At 41.1% G+C, this 19,250-nt stretch overlaps 1 protein-coding gene across 7 annotated transcripts in view; it reads right to left on the bottom strand.

Annotated features, from left to right (window-relative positions):
* CEP112 (centrosomal protein 112) overlaps positions 1–19,250 on the bottom strand; it is a 171,584-nt gene that overhangs the window by 31,952 nt on the left and 120,382 nt on the right. For all 7 annotated transcript variants that reach the window (XM_054221303.1, XM_054221301.1, XM_054221308.1 and 4 more), the window contains 2 exons: positions 13,905–13,967; positions 9,945–10,082 (listed from right to left, as the gene is read on the bottom strand). In XM_054221303.1, coding sequence (XP_054077278.1) covers positions 9,945–10,082; positions 13,905–13,967 — 201 coding nt within the window. The remainder of the gene's footprint in view (positions 1–9,944; positions 10,083–13,904; positions 13,968–19,250) is intronic.

Below are 19,250 nucleotides of genomic sequence, written 5' to 3' on the forward strand. Positions count from 1 at the left end.
CAAGTCCTCAGTCTTCTTCATTCCTGGTATAAATATCTACTATATCAAATCCTGTTCATCAATGAAGAGAATCAACACACGTAGGCAGTGCATGAATCAGCAACAACAAACCATCCCCAGGGAAGGCATCCCAAACTCCAGCGCAAGATGGAGCATGCACATTAAGTGCAGAATCCATGTGCAAAAGTCTCAAAGAATAATGCATATTTTCAATAAAACTAACCTAGTTTTTCACCTTCTCATAATATGCACATGCACTACGTGAACAGATACAGACCGTTTCCTTGAACGGCAAGGCAACAAGGTGTGCTGGGCCTAACTACAAATGTTTACAATACAAATTCTAGTGGGAAAAGGAGCAAAGCACGATACACAGGAATAGAATTTTTTCTGTTTCTGGCCTCAAGTGCTGTTCTGGCTGCCAATAGCACACAAAATTCCCACTGAAGGGCAAGTCAAACCAATTTCCCTTAGGATGGAGGCATCCGAAAACTTACTGAGGTTATTATATTAGTGCCTACGCATTCTTTAAGCAGATGAACTGCTTCATTTTGAATCCATGTCAAACCACGAGAACTGGCTGATAATAACACTCAATTAAAATGATCTCTTTCTTCTAGAAAAAATTTGGCTAACAGCTACCTCTCACATTTTCTAGCTGGGCACAATAGAGCGATTGATGCTAGAAGGAAACAGGATAGGTTTATATCAAGGATCCGAAGGGTCGGGTTTGGTGACAGTCTTTGTAGGTTTAACCTCTTACACAAATTTGTGGGATGAAAAAGCCACTTCTACTGAGCACGAAACTGTGAGAAAGTCAGAGCTAGAACTCGCAAGTATGTAAGTTGTGCTAATTAGACAGATATGCTGAAAACCCCAAACTTTACACTCAACGCATATTTGTATCTTTTGATGTCGTGCTTGGTGCCGCTTCACACCACTCAGGGCTTACTGAGAAAAGCAGAAGCTGCTCCCCTGCTAGGCTGTCTGGGTGAGTTTGCCATCTGATCTACTGAACACACAGATAAAAGTCGCCGCGTACTTTTTTCCTTTTCAAGTACAGTACTGTAACTTGGAAAGTTCCTTTATTCTCAACTCCACTGATGCAAGAAAGTGGCAGAAATATGGCAGCTTTGGCTGCTTTCCTTTAGTAGTTCTTTGTAACTAATCCTTTAATGCTAAAGAAACAATAGGTATTTTCATTTTGTATGGGAAAAAACACTCCGGTTATAGAAAATAAAGGCAAAAAGTCTAAGACTGCTACTGACCACTCGATTCTGCTGCTACCCTGCCTTTAAATACTGGTAAATGGTTACCCTGTACAGGTATTGGATTCACCAGGTTTCTCTCGTTACACTTAAGAAAAGCCCAACTATTATGAAAACGGTAAGTTCAACAAAGATATTTCTATTTCACTGTGATCTGCCATTCAAAAGTGTTTGCCAGTCATTTTTTTAAAAAATACTCTGATATTTGATCTGCTTGAGTTTCAGTTACACGTAAGGCTGGAGAGCCAGCAGAAAACTCTAAATGGAATCTGAAGATTTCTAAAGTCAATACGAATTTTGGCAACAGCATTTTAATGCATAAAGCTGAAATCCTCGGTGACTCTCTCCTGCTGATAACCCTGGAGCAGCCAGCACCACAAGTAGTACAAAACCAAAAGCAAATTACTTTAGAACATACAGTTCTGCAAAAAAAAAATAAATATGTTTACCCGAGTACTGGAGATGGCGTGGGCATGCTGGAATCAGCCAGTGCAACCTGGTGCTATTTTGGCTGACTCCTGGGATGAGCCACACCAGAAGAAAGCTATCTAAGGGAAATACGTGTTGATAAGTAGGACAGGTCCACATCCCCAAACCTCTGTTTGCCAAACCCTGCAACTTGTGTTACCGTGCCAGGCTTTAAAAATCTTTACTACGGAGCAATAAATGTTTGTGGACTACGGAAGGCTTGCTTTGAAGATGTCATTTTCCCCAGCAATCTTTTGTTGGTTGAATATATAGTTCACACATATTGTGTTTCCACCTACACGGCTGGAGAAGCCCTGCAGCCAAGGCTGTTCCAGGAGCAGGGAAGGAGGCTGCGTTCCAGGAACTCACTGGAACTGGAACAAAGAACAGCCCTTGGAAAGTCTACACAGTCCTATGCACAGACTGTTTTACAGATGCCCTGTGTTTGGAGGACATTAGACACTTGTTTTTATCTTTATCTTTTTTTTTTTTTTTCCTCTCCCCTCCGCAGTAAAGCCCCAGACTCTCGAGCAGAGGCCCTTCCTCCCAGGCAGTCTGCCTCCTGGCTGCTGGGTATCTCCCCGGCTCTGCCTTTCCGAGCACCACTCTCTGCTCCACATGAAAGTCCCTGTGCTCTTTGGAGAGCAAAACGTCTTTGAAATGCAACAGTAAACTGTAACCATCACAGCCGCCTTAAAAAAAAGCTAATTTTTATTTTCTTACATCATAGTTATAAACATTATCTGCCCTTCCTCATGAGCTGTGTTGGCTTATGTCAGTAGTACAGAGAAAACAGTCTTATTAGTGAGTGTTTAGTATCTTTCTAATGGCCTGGGACGCCACTGGGTGTTATTACTCCTGCCTTGTCAGTTCAAAGCAATGAATTTTATGGCTTGTTTTCAATTCCTTTTCACCTTTTTACCAGTGCAAAATTAGTGCAGTCCACCTCATTAAAAGAAACCGATAGCTTAGCTATGTAAAACTTTACATTTTGTTATGCATTTATGGAATCTTTAATCCATAATTTGGAGACTGGTAGATGGAAGGTGGCATCCCTTCTAGGGCTGAACGGGAATGAAAAGGACTTCACGCAGCAAAGCGCCTTCTGGAGGGAAAGCAAAACACCGAGGACAACAATGATAATGTAGGAAAAAGAAAAATACAAACTTTTAAACCTGCCGGATAAAACTGGACTGCGCTTCAGAGGACTAGGCAAGCACTAGTTCTAGTCTTTTATAAAACTTGTAAGTATGATTTTGCTGTTGGCCATGGTAAGTTCTTCAATGTGTTGAGACATGAAAAGTCAAGAAAAACGCCAGAGCGCAAAGCTTGCTGCAGGAAAAAAGAGATGACTCAATTCTTTGTCTCACAAAGCATGTCAAAGATATTATAAAGTACTTACAGATGCTCAGCCACTCGGGTTGCCTGATTGGCCAAACATCTGAAACCCTGTAATTTTGAAGAGAAGGTACTATGCTGCAAAAAATGAAATAATTTCTGCAGCAACAGAGAGAGAGAGAGAGAGAGAGATGATTATGAAAAGGAGACAGGACTGTTTAAAATCAAAATTTTGGTTGCAATTAGTAACTATCTAACCCTAACACGAAAGTCAGCCTATTTTTATTATCATTTATAATGAATGTGCCAGTACAGCCTTTCAAAGATAACCACATAATGGAATTCAAGAGACAGAGCCTGAGCAACAGTTGAGAACCTTGGGGCTAAACCCTCACGTCTCGAACAGGCTGAATTTGGGGGAAACTAGTATTCATGTAAACGAAGTCTGTGAAAAACAGGTGCCTCAGAGTTTGGACCCCAGGTAAAAGAGAAAGCAAAGCCATAAAAGCCCTGCAGATTTCATTTACCCATTCTTTTGGAAGACACGATTTCCTTTGCTGATCAAACAGAATATAGGAAGTTATGAGCAAGATAATGTTATTTGCCTGGTAAATTTTAATGACTGCTTTACAATGCTAAGGTGCAACTGTTGGTGCCTTGTAATTCCCCACTACTAAAGACACTGCAGAGTTATTAGTATTATTATAGACTAAAGTCAGCAACAAAGAAATAAAGATTCATGAAAAATGACTCCATGTATGTAACATCAAGAGTGTCCCTTAAAACTCTCCATTTCCCCATGCCAAATGGTTTACCATGGTAATGCTTCACCACAAAAGCAATTAGATGGATTTGAGGTCCCTCTGGAGAACTTTGTGACATACATGTCTCTGAAGATCTTCAATGAGTGACAGCATTTGGCGTGTCTGTGGCCATCGAACCATCACAAACATCTGACCAGATGTCTTACAGGACTAGAGTCAGTGTCAGCTTCAACAGTGAAACGCTGACCTCCTTCTTACAGGCACTATTAACTAAAAATACCCAACACCTTCAGCCAAGTTAAAATAAAAAAAATACAATAAAATATTTGTAAAAAGCTTATAAATAATGTGGGTCTCATTGACAAAAGTTTACTATGCAACTATTCAGCTGTAGGCTAGATTGTAAGAGCTAACCCTGCTGCATCAGCGTAGGAGAGGAGAGCAAGTCAAGACTCACTTGACAAAAAGTCCTTGAAATAACGCAAGTCTTCACTTTACCCTAAGTTTTAGGTGTTTCTTTTCAGTTTACACTAAGCTTTCAGGTTCTTTTTTCCTAATTAACGTCCTCAGTGCTATCAGTTACACATGCTCACAGCCTTCTGAACAACCACTTATTACAGTCTTTCTGCGGTAAATACAAAGAAAATGCTGAACATGTAAATTGTTCCCCCTTTATTTGCCACGGCTTGGAAACTTGTCAGCAGCCTTAACAAAAAGGTAAAGAGCTGAACTGGCCCAGCCTTCTCAGAAGGGTCTGAGGAGACTGCAAGTGTGCTCGTTGATGTGGCTTTAACACGGGGCGATCTCGTTTCCAAAATCACTCTACAGCTTTGTTACCGTTTGGAACCTGAAACTGTCCTCGTGGAAGGGCTGATGCACCGACTGACGCACAGATCCGGGCCTCGGGAGTCTGGAGTTAATTGCAATCTTTGCCGCAAACCTTGGACAAGGTCAAGGCTCTGCCCTCTGGCATCTCATGTGTAAGACAGGACCAAAAATGCTTCTTCTCCTCACTCTAGACCAGGTCAATTTAGGTTGTGTGCTCTCTGATGCCTCTCCTCCCTTAGTAAGCACTAATAAAGACATCTAAGACACTGAAAGTTAGCTTTGCTTGGGACTTTTAAACCAACAAATTAGAATTATTTATTTCTTACTAAGCCCAACATTGGCTATTGCCGAGTAAATTGTGGTATTCCAAAAGGTATTTTGAGGACAACAGACTAAATAGTTCTTCAGTCCCTCAGTTAATGTTCCCATAGCTCTGACATGCTTTTTCTTTTAATACAAAATATTGTTTGTAATTTCAAGTGGAATTTGCTAATAAACATGGCTGACAATGAAATATAACTAAATGCAAAATTAGCTTGTTCACAAAATTTTTAAAACTACAGTTTTTCTGATACACCGCATTTCAGAGACGCTTGTAAATACCATCAGCATATTTTGACAACTACTTTCTGGAAACAAGGGTATCAGGTGCCCTTAAAGAAATGTTCTGAATGCTTTAAAACATCCCAAGGTTTAAACCAATTTGTTTTACCTTTAGCAGGAACCAAACATAAACGCAGGAGGGCACGGGGGAGGCAGCCGGAGGGGTGGGTGGCCGCGGGCGCTGCCTGCAGCCGGCCCAAGAGACCAGGCGCTCTCTTCCTGGGGCAATTTGCTGGCACGCCAGGCCAAAATAGAGAGATCTCAACGTAAACCCACCCCCGGGGAAACAGTATTCCAGAATAAAAGGACATGGAGTACCCCGCACAAGGACCGACTCAGCCAGCACTAGAGCAGAGTGTGTGTTTTGCCATAGCTGCATTGAGAAATTTCACTGTGCTGATTAAATCCTCAGTCCAGCCTTTGCATAGAGGAAATTATCTTTTTTCTCCAAGACACGACAGCGCCTAACAAATGTACGATGATGTTGAGAATACTCAGTGCCCACATAGGTCCTGACAACTTAAAACCAGAAGTTTTTCTCTTTTGTTCAGCTATGGCTATAAAATACACTTTTGATGTTTTTTTTTTCCCCTCTGAACATTTTTAAACATAACAAAAAACCCAATTGTTTCAAAAAATTTTTCACACGAAGAGGAACATTATTATACGACATTCTTTCCTAGAAATCTTTTAAATCTTATTTATTAACAGAATTAATCTGATCATAAGCTGGCTGACACACAAAGTGTTGAAATATGTCATCTTCAAAACACGTTTGGCTAATGAAATTTTGGTGTTAATTCAGGGGATATAACAGAATCCTAGAATCTGCAATATGAGCCAAACAACAAATGTGGTTCCTCTGGCAAAAAAGCATCATTTTCTCCCTTTTCTGTTGTGGGTTTGTCACTGCGTGTTCTCCATCATCCATTTCTTTCCAGAAACTACTTTTTGATGTGGAGTCCCCACTTGGCCATCAACTTCTACATTAAAATGCTCTGAACATGTTTTGCAGCTCCAATCCCAGGAACTGTTTTGCACTTTCAATCCCAGGATCCAAAAGGATTTAAAAAAAACCCAAAAACCAAACAACTAAGGCTGGGATTTCATAAATAACCTGAAGGTATCTCTACAATGCAACCAACTTCATGCTAGCGCTAAGTCCAGCCAGTAACTGCTGCCAAAAGCGGCAGCAAAGCCAGGTAAATGCTCCGACCGTTTGACCGTATTGAGCTCCGGGTTGTTGTGGCCAGATTGCTACCGGGATGCAAGAAAGCTAGTTGAAATTTAGCCTTAATAAGTTTACACTACACTTTGAGGACCAACGGAGCTCCTGCAGAGACACTCTCAGGAGTTCAGCACCCAAACCCTTACTGGAGGGTGCCTTCTGAAATCCCAGTCTAAAGCATCACAAATGGGTTAACAGACATGGCAATTTAAGCAGCTTTTCCAAGCATCTGCAGGGCATTAATATAATTGTGCTCTCAACTAATCCTAGGGTCTAAACCAATGGTTCCTGATCTTTGAAGTGTAAGCGCATTAGAGGAGAGGCATGGCACAGGGAGCAGGTGAGCTTTGCCGGATTTGCCCCATGCCAGCCCAATTCAGCGTCCTTGGACTCTGCTCCAAAGAATGCAAGTCCTGGTAAGTTCAAAGCAAAGAGCTCCGTGCAGCACCGAAGGGCGAGCTGTGCTTTTGGGATCGCTCCCGGTGCCAACGCTGTCGTAATCCCAACAGGCTCAAACCCAACAGCCCCGAGAAGGAACCACAGGAGACACTCGTGTTCAACGCCTTGGCAGACCACTGCTGCTTAGGTCTTTGCTATTAGACATTGCAACGCGATGGCATCCAAACTGGTTACCTTATAAGCCACAAGAAAGGAATGTGATGAGCCAAAAATGTTATCCTGATTTTATGACTCTGATGGCACAAACTTTGACTTGCCCTTAGGCCAGACAAATCCCGGTGTAACACCGGATGCCAAGTACTTTGAGCACTTGTCTCAAACTGACCCAAACTGAGGCCGTCTGAAGCCAAAAAGGTTGCTCAGATCGGGTTTTTAGGTTGTCAAAAGAAGCAAAGTGTTCTTAAGAGTGTCATTTATTCTTTTTCACCAACGTTTCAGATAGCATTTGAAAGCAAGATAAAAACAAAATAATCAAGATTAAGGAGATAGATAGAATTGTGAAATAACTTAGAAACTTCTAACTAGCAAAGAGAGTCAGGAGTTTGAATTAACATCAAGATCATGAATTATGGCATCCACATCTGGATATCACTTTACTGACTAAATCCAAAACTTCTCTGAGAGCCAGTTGGTTTCTGTAAAAATGTATTTCTCCCTTTGAAAGGAAATAATAATTGGAAGGTCTTACAGGAAGTCAACCCAATACCATATAAAGGAAATTGCAATCTGTTCCTCAATGTTAGTTTTAATCAATGTTATATTTAGCAAATGCCCGTTTTTTAACGATAGTCTTTTCAATAGCTTGTATTATACTAAGTCTTCTCAAAGGCTTACGCTATATTAAGAATTGCTTTGTCTTTAGACTGTTTCTTTAACCATCCCTCAAGGTCTTCAGCTTGTCCTAGGTTAGATGATGTTCCCTATCTCTAGGACACCTAGGATTCCACTTCCATCAAAAGCAATCTGCATACGCTTGTCTAGAAGTATGTGTGGTTCTTAAAAATCCTCAGTGATTGAATATTAACACCTCTTTCTGCTTCCAGAAGCATACACAACAGTTCCCCTTACTAAGAATTTTCTGTTTGGTTATCTGGCTTTCAGTAAATTTCCGTTAAATCAGTGGTTTCAAAGGAAGATTTTTTTTTAAAAAGTACAATATTAGCAATACTAAACAAAGTTCAAGAACTCTAAGCATAACAGCTCCTGCAATTTCTTCCCCAAATCCACCAAATCTTACAAAACACACTCGCAGCACCACTGCTAAAAACTCTGGGACGTTGCTCAAAACCCTCTGCAGAACTCCCCTCTGGTTTTTATGTATTTCATTACATTTGAGGTAATCAGGTCAAAATTCAGTTTATAATAGCTGAACGCGGATTTACATGGAGAAGGATTTCATTCAATCTATCATCATTAGTGTTCGAAAACTGTCGTTAACAACAGCTGAGTTATTTCCACTGAATGTAGCTTAGTTTAGGTGAAGCCATAAATCCAACAGCAGCACTTGCACCAGGTGCTAAGAAAAAAAGCTGGTAAACAGTCTAAAATACGTATTTCAAATCTGTGAGGCAAGAAGGTACAATGCATGGGAACTGTTGAATTACAGCATGTTTCTGACCACAGGGAAGACTATTCCACTGTCGCAGGGTTTGCTTGCCAGGGGGCTACTGGAAAAGTGGAAGACTACAAATAGCACATTTTCCTAATTGGAAAAAATCCACCTGTACCACAAAATAATGCGATTTAGCTATTTGCAGATCCCAGTGATAAGAAAAGCTACCTCTGGTGATTCAGTTTGGATGTGGGTAACAGATTATAGCCAACATCTGTATGGTTGTACCTTTGACAGAAGAGACTAAAGATCGACCAGAAAGAAAACTGTTCCTCCACACACACAAATAAAGACAGACGTCTCCCTTGAGGGAAAAAAAGTAATCATTAAACAAAAAGAACACTCTGCAGATGATGAGATAGTAATGTCAACCTAATTTCCTTATGCAAATCATTCAGATAAAGAGGACAGCCTTAACTGTACTGTAATTGAACATCAGATAGTTCCAGCATGTGAAACCTCCCACGGTTTCTTTTCAGAACAAAAAGTTAGAAAAACTGTAGGAGTTCATTTTTTCATGAGTTCCTAGATTTAACAACGTAATACTTTGTTTGGTGCTAGTAAACGTCTTTACTATGGAAAAAAGGAATTTCCTTCTTCTATACAACTTTCAATGAAGTGTTTTTGTTGTGAACCCTAGCAGGTTACACAGTTTCAGAAGTCTTCCACTGTTCTTTACTACTCTGAAAGGAAAAATGTTTAAAAAGTAATTCTACTTGCTTCTGCAGGTGGGATTCTCTGCAGCCGCTGTGAGTCGGGGTGCCAAAGCAGCAAGGAACAGAGTCGGAATACTGAGAACCTGTAGTCTCTTAAAGCTTCTTTGGGAAAGGCCAGAGAATACAACTCTGATGCAAAATATGTAGGAATCTAATGGGGAAAAAAGTTACAAATAACAAGTACTTTATTCCATTTGTATTTGGCAGAGATTTGGTTTTCAGCAGCACCTCAGAGCGTACTTTCCTTCGTTGCAGCCCTAAATGCGAATGGTGGGACGGCCTTGTGCCAGCCCAGCTAAAGCCGGTGCCACCCTGCGGCCGCGCCACTCCGCTCGCCGGCTTTTCACCTTTTTTCCAAGTACCGAAAGCACTGCATACAAGTGCTGAAAATATGTTAAAATATCCGAGTCAGTATTAAAAGAAAGAGAACAGGAAAAGTATGTGACTGCCGTGGATGGATTAGACTCGCCCAACCCAGGCGTAGGATGGGCCGGAGCACGGAGCGCCTGCGCCACCAGCTACATCAAAGCCCAGGTCCAGCGAGGGGAATCAGCGCGCGCTGTGCGAACGGGAGTGATGCCCGCGCTCATCTGCCCACTGCAGAACTTTTAATGATGCTCCAACTGCCAGTAGCATCAGTGACTGAAATGCCCAGATTACCTTGATTGCTCTGTCATTATCTGTAATCAGCTGCTGCTTCTTATCTTCAAACTTTTGTACAACTTCCTGGAGCCGCTGCTGCTGCCGGCTGTTCTCCTCCGTCAGAGAGGAAATGGTTGTCTTCAGCTCAGCTATGATCTAAAAAGAAAACAGCATACTAAATCTCTCTTCAGTAAAAGGCATGTATTTTGCATGTTTTTACGCTCGCTACAAGCACGGCATTGGCAAACTCTGCTGTGCAAGCTAAATATTTGAAATTAACATATTACACACTAGCGAGCATGAAATTCCACGCAGAGAAAAAGGAATACAGTAAAGCTGCGAGTGACAAAAATTGCTGAACACTAAATATTTGGAAGGATTTTCCACTATGGCATTCCAAAATATTTACTCATGAGAACAAAGCACATCTGTGATCTTCAAAATAGAGCACGTCCCCAGCCTTCCCCGGCACTGAAACCAGCACCGCCAATTTACAGAGTGACGGCGGTGCTCATTTTCTAGAAGGACACTTTATCGCTTGATGCTGCAGAGAAGAAAAACACCCATATTTACATACTGGACTGAAATTCAAACTTAATAGTGACATTTCCGAGCTGCTGAAAGGAGCATATTCTGCGCAGCAACGGAGTGAGGACCCGATTCAATGTCCAGAACCCTTAAACCAGACCTTTTACATGATTCACTCGTGATTTGTTGAAATTTACTTGTTTCATCTTTTTTATCACTGTGGAAAGTCATAACTAAACCCAATCCCTTGGGCATGTTTGCCAGATTTTATGCTGACATGCAAGTCATCACCCAGCAAAGCACTTAAACATGTGGGAGTGTCACCGACTGTAACGTATATATTCAAGCTCAAGGTGAAGCTGCTGTAGCAGCATAATACAGTCTAATTAGTCTAATTCTAAAAACACTTCAGCACACAGGCGGTTCAGGGAGAGAGTACCAGTGTGCTCAGACTTCGGAGTTTGCGAGGTCCCCTCACTGAAACATTTAACTATAGCACAGTTATTTAGGAAAAAAATGGTGGTTTGGGTTTCTTTGGCTTTTTTTTTTTTTTCTAAACTGCTAATAGGATAGGACTAACATAGGAAGAGATCTCTACAAATGAAGGTACTAGAATCACTGGGGAAGGGGGAAAGGATTGACTAAAACTCTACTGTAAATTTATTTATCTACTTTACTACCTGAAAACCCCAGAGAGTAACAAAGATTATGAGTAAAACCTACATGGATGTTTCTCTATTTATTTTCCAAAATCAAATACATACTAAAAAGGATAACATACCAATAAAAAGGAAGGCTATTGGCTCTTAATGAGATCAATGGGCCAAAGTTTAGCAATTATCTGGATAGGTGCAACTCTTTGGACAGAATTAAACTGTATCGCTGGTTTTGCAATTTAGATGACCATTTACATGAAACACAATTCGCAGAGATTCAGCTTTGCTAGGTGTATAACACATGCAGTGAGAAAGCAGGAGAAAGGGATGCATCATATAAATTATTAAATTAACAACTTGAGGCCATGCAAACCTATACAACTTTGTGTACGTTACATTTTGTCACTTTTTAAGAAGAAAACAAAATAACAAACCCTTTAATATAACACAAAACTGGGATTTAAAGCTTTTACTGGGTTAAGACCCTGGACTTACACAGGAGTTCTGAAACGCATGCAAGGAAATTTCAGCATGAATTGATGGAGAAAGATCTGCTTTGTGCAGTACTTTGCAGAGGAAAAAAAATAATCTGTTTACTTTGTAGAAACTTCAGAGGAAATTTCTTGAAATATCTTCTCTGCGTGGGTGTTAAAAGTGAATGTTCCAAGAGGCCACAGAGAGTAGGATTAGACAGATGTTGTCAGCAACATGACCACAAGAAAAGTTGCAATTGACCTATTATTAATACTGAGCTACAAAAAAAACTATGTTCAAGTAACTTCAGGGATTTGATTCAAACCCACAAAAGTAAAGAAATTCAGACATCAGGGTGAAACTCCTTTACGGTGCCAAATAGCTCTGACATATGATGTATGTGTTGTGTCTGCCCCAGCGCGCGGAGGAACGCCAGTCCTGGGCATTGGGTCCATCTCTCCCCAGTCAAGAAACACTGTATTAGCTACAGCAATGCCGAGCTTCAAAAAAACAACAACTCATGTCTCAAAATTTTTCCATTTTCAGACTATTCTAAAGGCCAATAAATTTCAGTCTGACAAAATTTATTATGTCATTTGGGTTAAACGGTTATTACCTTGCACAACACTACGTAGGTGTTCCCACTGTAACAATTAAAGCAGTTTCCCTCACCCCTTGTTTAAAAACTCAGAAACGCTTAAAATTATTCCATCTGTCTTTAACGAATGGCCCAAGACCCATTTTTGTATTGACAGTAAATTATGTCTGGCATAGAGAGGCTGGCTTTTGATTATAGGCATGACAATAGCATAAAAATGACAATGCCAAAAGATAAAGTAGAGTTAAGCAGCGAAAAGGATCTCTTCCTTAAGGCCTGGCACGCATTAAATGCTACTTTTTGAGCTTTATCAATTTTCTGCTATTCAGGTTCAGACAGCAAGATAAAAAAATATTTTTTTTTTTTGTTCTTTCTTTCTTTTTTTATAAATAATGCTCTCAAGAAATGACTAAAAGGCAGGCAGGGGAGCATTCTCTCTGATTTATCACAGAATGGTGGAATCGGTGAGGGTGGAAGGGACCAGCTCAAAGCAGGGTCGCCCAGGACCAAGTCCACTTGGGCTTTGAGTATCTCCAAGGATGGAGACCCCACAACCTCTCTGTATGCAAATAAGTGTGCAGAAAATACACATTAGGTTTTAGAAACGTAATGTAAAAATATATTTAACGATGACTCCAATAAATGCTGTCTCAAAAAATGTGGTGTGAAAGAGATGTGATAGTCAAATAAATTTCACTGAAACAGCTAAAGCCACAATCTTGGACAAGTTTTGCAGAGAATGAGACTCAAAAGTAGCTGAAATCAGGACTTTTAGTATATTTTAAAGTGTTTGTAAAATGGTAAAGTTTGCAGTTTCTTGTCATTCTCTCACCGATCACCTCTGCCTAGTTTCAGGTTTCTAAACCATTCTTTGTAGTGTTCTTATTGATTTTAAAAGAGTATTATTAGACTCTTACTCCTATTGCTGAAAACACACTTTGCAAGTAAGAGGCATTCTGCTGTGGTTGGGAGGAATGAGAGGAATGACACCTCCACATAAATCCTCGTGGCAATTTTCTTATTATTAAAAGCTTAACTTCTAGTTGCATCTCCATCATTTTTCACACTTCAGTACTACCTGTCAATCAAACAGAAAGCTGAAATGTTTAAAAATCATCCTGTCTTATCATTTTGAAGCATACATGTAAATTCAACCCACATTTTCATCTTCCATGGTCAAAAGACTACTCTGAAGAACAAAAACTCAAGTCAAAACCAGTTTGCTCTCAGGACACAGACATTCTTCAAAGTGTTATTTTGGGCCGAAACGCTGAACTGGCTGCAGCACCGACAGACATCCAGATGGCACGGCTGGGACCGCCGTCCTGCCATCGGCGCTGCGGGCAAACGCCACCGGGTGACACGAAATGCAAGTCCTGGTGGTGCAACTGCTCCTCATTTTATGAGATGTGCTCGTTGATGGGGCACCTCGCCTTCCCTTCCCGCCGACTGACGGAGGACTCTGTCCTCTTGGGTCCTCAGGAGATGAAAAAGTAGATGAAAAAGATGAAATTTAGAACTCAAAACCCCCCACCCATTTCTTCTAGTCAGCTCTGTGTTTTTTGAAGGGTTAAAATCTGCAAGACAGACATTGGATGTTCGATTTGGGAAACGGTTATGGCTTCTCCTGGTCATCAAGACCTACATTTAAGAGCAGAAGTAATTACACTTTTCATCAAGTTTGCAAATCAAACGGGAGGTTCCTGCCTTCTCGCTGCCTACCTGCGAGGATTTAGCCAGCTTCTGGCCGTACTCCTTCTCCGTCTGCTTCAGCCGGCTGTTTGCCTGAAACACACACAAAAGGCAACCAGATTAGCTCAGACGCAGAACGTGTACAGACACTTTGCCACCGACCCCTCCACTTGGCACCTCATCCACATGCCTATCGCCGAGCGGCTGGGACCCGCGCCAGCTCCAACGCCCTTTCGTGGCAGCCAACAAAACCGCGAGGGCTTGCCTTTGATCTCGGGCCAACTATTCATCACTTAAAAGAGGGGAGAAATTGTACCTCTGCTGCCAATTATTAGAAAAACATAAAGACTTCTGCGGATTAAAAAAAAAAAAAAAAAAAAGAAAGAGCGAGTGTGTGTGTGTGCGGCAGGGGGAGGGAGGCAACACAGAGGGGAGTTTATCAGGGTGGCTTCGTCCCTGAATGGAGGGAAAGGGAAAGGAGAAAGTCCCAGGCACTGTCTGCCAGGGCACAGCGCGACACGGGGGACATGGCTTCTTCTCTCTGCTTGGTGTCTGCACCCGCCTTTTGTCCCGTCACACGTCCCTTCCTATTTAAAGGTGGCAATTCCACCAAAAATTGACCCCCAACGTGCAGCTGAACCAACCGGAAGCTCTTGGACGTACAGCTCTTTCCTTCTTCCATTTTTTCACAATTCAAAGATAAAGAATAAAACAAACTGAAAACAAGGCTGTTTTGTCACAGTGGAATCCAACAAGCAAATATTTCTAGAATTCTGGGGAAAAGTAGCTTTTTTCCTCAAATAGTAGGTTTTCTCCTCGAATAATTTAATTTCAGGTACCATTCAATAGTAACAATAATTCAAAAATAATTTCAATTTAATTTCAGGACACAATTCCGACGTGTATTTTTCTCGCAAAGTGTCACGTTATTATATCAACAGACCGTCCTCAAAACGCCGTCCTCAGATGAACTGCTAAGCGCTCTCGTGTTCTTGGCTCTAAAATTTGAGGACAGGTGTCTAAGAAAAATATTTTCTTAGGGGGACAGAATCTTAACGAAGCTGAGTTCTGAAGCAAATTTAAGCTGATTAAGTTTTCAAAATCTATCTGACCCTGTGTTCAAATCTTTGATCTGTCGGCCTTGGTTTCACGGCAGAGCATCCAGCACACAAACACAGGCTCCTCCAGCTGCCCGTGTGCCAGCGCCGGGGCTGGGGGAGCACGGAAGCCTCCGAGCCCCGCTGGGATCCAGCTGCAGGGCTGGGACACCAGTTGTGCACACACCGGGGGCTTCACCGGGCAACGAGTCTTATCGATTTTACTGGACTATAAATTTAGAGGCTTAAAGTTGCAGAGAGCGTTTGCAAATCACCGCCAAGCGTTACAGGGCTCAAATCAGCTTGTACAACCCAGGCAGCTACGTACGGTGCGGCTTCGTGTAAGTGTATTACAGCCCGTTAAGCACAATCTTCCAGTTTACATGGTACTGCAGTTTAAGATCTTGAGTCCCTTCGAATTCCAAGATTATGAAACATATGGAGGTCTCTGTATTTCATCTGTTCGCTGGTACTAAGAAATCTACTGAAAAATTAATCAAAACCAATTCTCAAAATTATGCATATATTTGGTGACACACGTTTCGGTTGGGGTTTTTTTGTTGTTGTTATGAATAGAGATAATGGCACTACATATTGACTTAAAACAGCATATACAAGAATTCTGGAGCACCAGACAAATTCAGTTCCACTTTTTCTACGTTTATCACATAAAATGTGCCACAAACCCTGCCAGGATGTATTGTGGGGCTGCAGAAACAGCGAGCGCAGTGGCACAGGAGGAGTTACGCCAGACAGCTCTGTGCACGCTGCGCTTCTCCTTGTACTCAGCCTGACCCACGTTAACACCCTTTCCACTCTGTTGTCATCTAGTTTCAGATTACGTTTTACCACCACTGCGTATCATAAAGTGACTGAAACTGCCAGTTTATCTTTAGGGGAAAAAAGTACAAAAAAATAGATTACAGTACTAGTATAAATCACTGCGACTCCCAGAACGGGAGGGATACCAGGCAGCAAGGCACTGCAAGGAAGATCACATTACAGCTGCTCCCGCTCAACTCGCCTGGGGTAAAATCTTCATCTTTCATAGAAGCAGCTTTATAACCTCCTGAACCCACAGAAGAAATCCCAATAAATAATAAAAAACCCACTCATAACTTTCATAAACAAATTAAAACCTGTTTGTTCACACCGCGTAGAACCAGGATGACCTCCGATAGATACGACGGAGGCGATCCAAAAGAAAGATACGCCGAATTTCAGTGTGTTATTCCTAACTGAAGGTAAAGAAAGTATATCCCACCAGTTTATTTAAAGGCAATTACAACATTTTAAAATGGCTTTAACAAATTCCAATTAGCAAAATATTTATAAGTTGTCTCCCAGTCATCAACAAACCACAAATTCTTGCATTTACTTGCAGTCCCAAACATCCTTATTTGAGGGGTCTGATCCTCAGAAGTGTTGAGCTACCAAAACTTGCACTGGAGGTAGCAAACCCACATTTAGAGGGGCTCTGGCTGTCTAAAATTAGCTACCTCGACCCCTGGGGCACTAAAAACTACGGGCACGTGCTGGCTTCAGCCCTTCTCTCCCCACCTGTGACTCCGTACGGGTCTTGCACCACCACGCACCGCGCGGGGGACACCAGGGGAGCTCTGCAGAAGGCAGCTCCTCCAGCTGGTCAGCTGAAAAGGTCTAATTCACGGGGATGCACAGGAACACTCTTTTCCATCTGCCCATTTCATGGCCAGAAATGTAAAACTTTTCCCTTTTTAAAACCTGCGACTAAGCTAATTTAATACCTCTTGACTATAGGCTGTGGCTTTGCAGCCTAGGGAGGCATAAATCTACTCCCCTGGGGCACACAGAGCACCGCGACACACAAAAAAACGCCTTTTCACTTCTGGGTTTTTTGTTTTGTTTTTTGGTTTGGTTTTTTTTTGTTTGTTTTTTTTTTTTTTTTAAGGTATGACTTCCAGCAAAGTAAATATGCCTAGCTGTGTACAGTGAACATCGCGGAGAATTTATATTACATTTATTTTGACAAACGAGAAGGTTAAAAATGGCACGGCGCACACAAGCATCAGTTTCCTGGGCTCCTTCCTCTACAAGAGGCTGCTGGGCTCATGCGTTGTATGAAGCACGAGCTGCTTCTCTGTTATTTCAAGGGCATTCCCCAGCTTTCAGGTTACATGCTATTTCAGAAACATAATGAATAAGAATCCAACTGGAAGGGGAACATTTGGAGGGTCAGCCAGTATTCATTAAAGTCTAACTCTTTTTCTAGCAATGGGCAGCGCTGCAAATATAGTTAATGGTCTTAAACTAGTTTTCCGTGTGGCAGAGGTAGCCGTTGAAATTCACACTCGGCAAAAATTTGTCAGAAGTATCAATTGTAATATTCATTTTTATAATAAAAAGGTTTAAATTGGATAAGCCATAGAGGAATCCTACTGATTCAGAAATTATCTTCTGTTTAGTTTCACACAGTTAATACGTATTTTAGCTAAAATTATCTGATTATGACAATTTTACATGCAGTTATTTTATATTACAGTGAGGACTTTTGCATTATAAAGATTATGTCCTTGTTACAGTTAATTGGTTTTAAAAACCAACTATAATTCTATAACAAGCCTTAAAGCATCATATTGTGGTTGCTGAGCAAAACTGCACCGACTTCAACAAAACATTTCACGTAAAAATTAAAAACGGTATTAGCACTACAGATGTGGTATCTGAATTAATGGCTGCCATTCTAACATGGGCTGATTTTCATTTTTTCCTTTCATGAAACAGAACAGCATTACTGAGAAGAAAAGAGCAAAGGATCTACGATGGGACCACACCGCAAAAGCATACTATGTCCTACCCTAATTACAAAGTTTTTATATGTTATTTTTAAGGTATAAGATTAATTAGAGGGGAATTCTGGTCACACTTGATGGAATGCATGGACTAAGCAGCCCCGGGGGCTCCTCACCAGTACGGCCACATCCAGCGTGGATGGTAGCGCTGCCTGCACCGTGGGGCTGGCGGACACACGGACAACTTCATCCTCCACCAACACCGTTGAAGGCATTTAGGACATCTTGAATGTTCATCAAAAACGCAGCTGTCAAGAATTTTTTGGAACTGCACAAATCTGTGCACAGGGAGATGGTTTAGTGGTGGACTTGGCAGTGTGTGGTTTACGGTTGGACTCCATGATCTTAAAGGTCTTTTCCAACCTAAATGATTCCATGATACTGTATCTTCCAGCTTTAGAATGGTGATTTTTGGATAAAAAGTTAGATTTCACTCATGCTACAAAATTAATATGAAAACTAACTTCTGCAACCCAAACGTGCATAGATCTGTAAGAGTTGAAGATGCATAGCGAAATCCTCTTCATCTATATATGATTATGACTGATTTCAATCTCCCCAAAACATAAACAAACAACAACCCCCCCCCAAATATAACTCTCAAATTAGAGGGTTATATATGCACACATATTCACTAACAGAAGAGCGGATTTCAGAAATCTGCTTAAATGAAACAGCCATTTTTCAAAATGCCTGCAACTAGCTAAATGATGGCCATACATAAACTGATCCTCCATAATTAGTTAGATAAAAGTGTAAGCAAAATAAAAAAAAAAAAAAAAAGAAGGAAAAAAATCAAAGGGTGGGGGAAGGAGAAGAAAGAAAACTTGCTCCAGGGAAGAAGCAACTGTTCTCTGATGTGCAGCAAAGAATTTAACATCAAAGAACTAATGTAAATGGGGCCCATTTACCTTAAAAAACAACACACCACTCCACATTCTGGAATATTTCTGTTTAAGTTTGACAGCATTATGCTTTGTACCAAAATTCAAGATTGTGTAATTTGACAGATGTCAAAAGAAAATGACCGTCAGAATGGCTAACTGTAGCAATTTTTGTTATTAAGTATGTTAAAACACTCTGTACAATATCTGTTTAAACTTCAGAGATTAGCAGATCACCTTTTAAATTCATCTGATTGTACATAAAAATTTCATTTTGACCTGAAAGCCTGGAACATGTATTTTCCGTGTGTGCCCCTCACACCCGCAGTGGGTGACTTCCTGCGCCAATCCCCTTGTGGCTTCTCCTGCTCCCCCCACCAACCAGATAACAAATGGAAAGGCAAATCTCTGTGTAACAGTGAAAGTAGCATACCACTTCAAATATGTAATTTGAGCCACCCAAAAGACCATTAAAAATAGTTCAATATCCGAAACGATGTTAACAGAATAATTAGTCAAGTACCAAATGACTTCAAGGGTTTTGAAAATGAATGATAGAAATCC

The sequence above is a fragment of the Rissa tridactyla genome, chromosome 15 (assembly GCF_028500815.1).
Source record: "Rissa tridactyla isolate bRisTri1 chromosome 15, bRisTri1.patW.cur.20221130, whole genome shotgun sequence".
Taxonomy (NCBI): domain Eukaryota; kingdom Metazoa; phylum Chordata; class Aves; order Charadriiformes; family Laridae; genus Rissa; species Rissa tridactyla.